Source organism: Populus euphratica, unplaced genomic scaffold (assembly GCF_000495115.2).
Source record: "Populus euphratica unplaced genomic scaffold, PopEup_1.0 scaffold421.1, whole genome shotgun sequence".
NCBI lineage: Eukaryota > Viridiplantae > Streptophyta > Magnoliopsida > Malpighiales > Salicaceae > Populus > Populus euphratica.
The window spans coordinates 27,932-30,549 of NW_011500307.1; the positions used below are offsets into that span (position 1 = coordinate 27,932).

The window sequence follows — 2,618 nt, forward strand, 5'->3', positions numbered from 1 at the left end:
TTGCGGAAGCAATGATTTCAAATGTCGCTTCATCAAGACCTTGATAAATGATGGTCTTTGTTTTGTTGTCTTTCTTTCTATTGGCTTTGAGGACTTGCTTTTGTACCTCTGATAAAGCATCTTCTGATTTTTTGGACTGGTTTTAGGGATGATCAAGTTTAACGAGTATATTGTTCGTCAGGTATTTGTGAGTAAAATAAAATTTTTAACAAGTGTGAATTGAATATCCACATAAATTAAAGAAAATTATCGGCGAGCAATCCTAACCTAAAAGCCACGGCCACCACGTTCCAAGAGTTCGCAGGAAGAGACAAACTCGAATGTATCAGCCACGTAGCATTGCTTTGATTGGGATTAGAAACAAGATTCGTGCCTACATATTCTCATGGATTATATGTTAAGAAATTACCATTAGTGTGGTAAAGACTTTGCTTACATTTAGTGCAAGTTTAATTAGTGTTAGTATTAGTGCCATATTTCTTGGTTTTTATCCATTATTATTGTTGTGATTTGTTAGTGGGAGAAACCACTTGTGGTGATTTTGAAACACTCGGAAGGGATAAAACACACTATTTTATTTCAAGAACAACAAGCTTACAACATAAACAAAAGCTTACAACAAACTCTCTTTCTTTCTCTCTTTCTCTCTAGTGTTTCTCTCTATCTCTCCACACATAATTGCATAAGCTTAGCTATCTACTTATACACGAAATCAAAACAAGAAAATTCAACCTTCAAGTGTGAAGGCAGCTGTGGCCGATGGTGTGAAAACGACTGGCGGCTGGCGGCTAGTCGGTTGGTAGCTGGGTGGTGACAGTTTGTGGCTACCTTTTTTAACCTTCTGGATTGAGTTTACTTCAACAGACCCTACATGAAGTTAATCTGGAGGCATGAAAAAAGTAATAGTTCTGAGTTCCGTTGTCAAATTTCTTAAGTTGATAAACTACTATTTTGTGTATTATAGAGTCTTGGCATTACATAGGTGCTGAAAAAAGCAACAGAGAAGCTGCATTGCCTGCAACAAAGTCATGAAGATTTGATATATTAGGTTGCTTTAGTAGAATAGTTACATGTAATGGTAGATAGCTGATGCAGGGAAAGGAAAAAAACAAAGAAAGTTATACCCATGACTCCCACTGCTAGGCGCAGCGTATCTCCCATGTTTTTCTCCCTGCAATGATGGTCCTAAGTTGAGAAAATGGTCCCCAACAAAAGACTTTCTAAAAAATTAGTTAAGTCTCATGCGGAGTGTTTAACAACCTTGGGAGATATAAATAAGGGGAGGCATGGGTAAAGAGACTATTAGAAAATTGAAAGGAGAAGTGCTGGCTACGTTTCCATGAATCCTGTAGACTGTTTTATCTAATCAGTAGATGGAAATAGCTTGCCTAATATTGAGATTTTGCCATAAAATCGGGTTGGTTTTGAAGAATAAGATTAGAGGAACAGAAAAAAGGAATTATTTACTGTTGCCAATTGTAAGTGGAAGATGCCATGGCACTCCACTTTCCACCAGATAGAAATCTCTTACGTGATGTTTGGCTAATCAATAAACATGCAGTACGATTATTAAATGTTCTCTCTCCCTTTGTGTCTGGAAACATTTTCTCAGGTGATGCATATAATACACTTTTAATTTTATCATGTGAAAAAAAACACATATACAAGTGTTTGTGTGTGCACCAGCTGTGACACAGATACACACATAAAGCTGCATTCTCATCAGTGAATTATGACATTTATTCTTATTTATGCCTGTATCATCATCACATAGTTTTTCAAGGGGGATCATGTTCCTGATGGTTTTAATAAAGGGATACTGCTGAGCGTGCAAATTGAAAAAGAAGGAAAGTTTTTTTAAAATGCATAATGAAAGGATCTCTGCATATTTTTATCGTTCTCTGCACACTTTTTGAACAGGTATATATCCCATTCAAAAGAACTGCTGTGTATGCCCGCGTTAATAAATCATTTGTTAAGATAGCTGTGCCACTTTCTTAATCTTATGCTGAGATATAAGACATTGCTATTGATTATGATCAAAATGAAAGCAACATACAGGACTGTGTTTTAAATTTTGGAAAACACTGCTCCCACCTCTTTAAGAGCCGAAACTTTATGAATTATTGAAGTTGATATTCCAGATTTGCATCAGCAGTGTACACTGCTCATGACACTTGTGGCTTTCTGAAACAATAGTTCTTCAAAAAACATGTTACTGAGAGTTAAATCTTGACTCACAATTCTTACCTTTCATTTCATTGAAAAAGAACCGCGATAGTTTCATAAATTCTGATGATTAAATAATAATTTAGTCCCTGGGTGTTCTATGCTTTTGTAAGTTAGTACTTCTGACTTTGAAAAACATAAGCCATTCCTTGACCAGAGTTGACTGTTGTTTCTTTTTCTGAATGTCTAAGTTGCCCTTTTTAGATACTTTTATGGTTTTGTTTGCAAGAGGTGAGATTGGAAAATTTGACTAAAAAATGAAGGACATTTTAGGGGGAAAAAACAATTGAATTGTCACCAAAAACTGAGGGAGGACTAAGTTGTAAATAAATTTAAAAGTACAGAGATTCATTACTCGTTTTTTTAAAAAAAACTAAAAGAGGATTAAC

At 35.4% G+C, this 2,618-nt stretch overlaps 1 protein-coding gene across 1 annotated transcript in view; it reads right to left on the bottom strand.

Moving 5' to 3' along the window:
• The window catches only part of LOC105113446 (bidirectional sugar transporter SWEET3-like), a 5,662-nt gene extending 4,425 nt beyond the window's left edge, over positions 1-1,237 (bottom strand). Inside the window, exons 1-2 of the mRNA XM_011009620.1 lie at positions 1,125-1,237; positions 979-1,015 (exon numbers count right to left, since the gene is read on the bottom strand). Coding sequence (XP_011007922.1) covers positions 979-1,015; positions 1,125-1,161 — 74 coding nt within the window. The 5' untranslated portion in view covers positions 1,162-1,237. The remainder of the gene's footprint in view (positions 1-978; positions 1,016-1,124) is intronic.
• Positions 1,238-2,618: the final 1,381 nt, after the last annotated feature.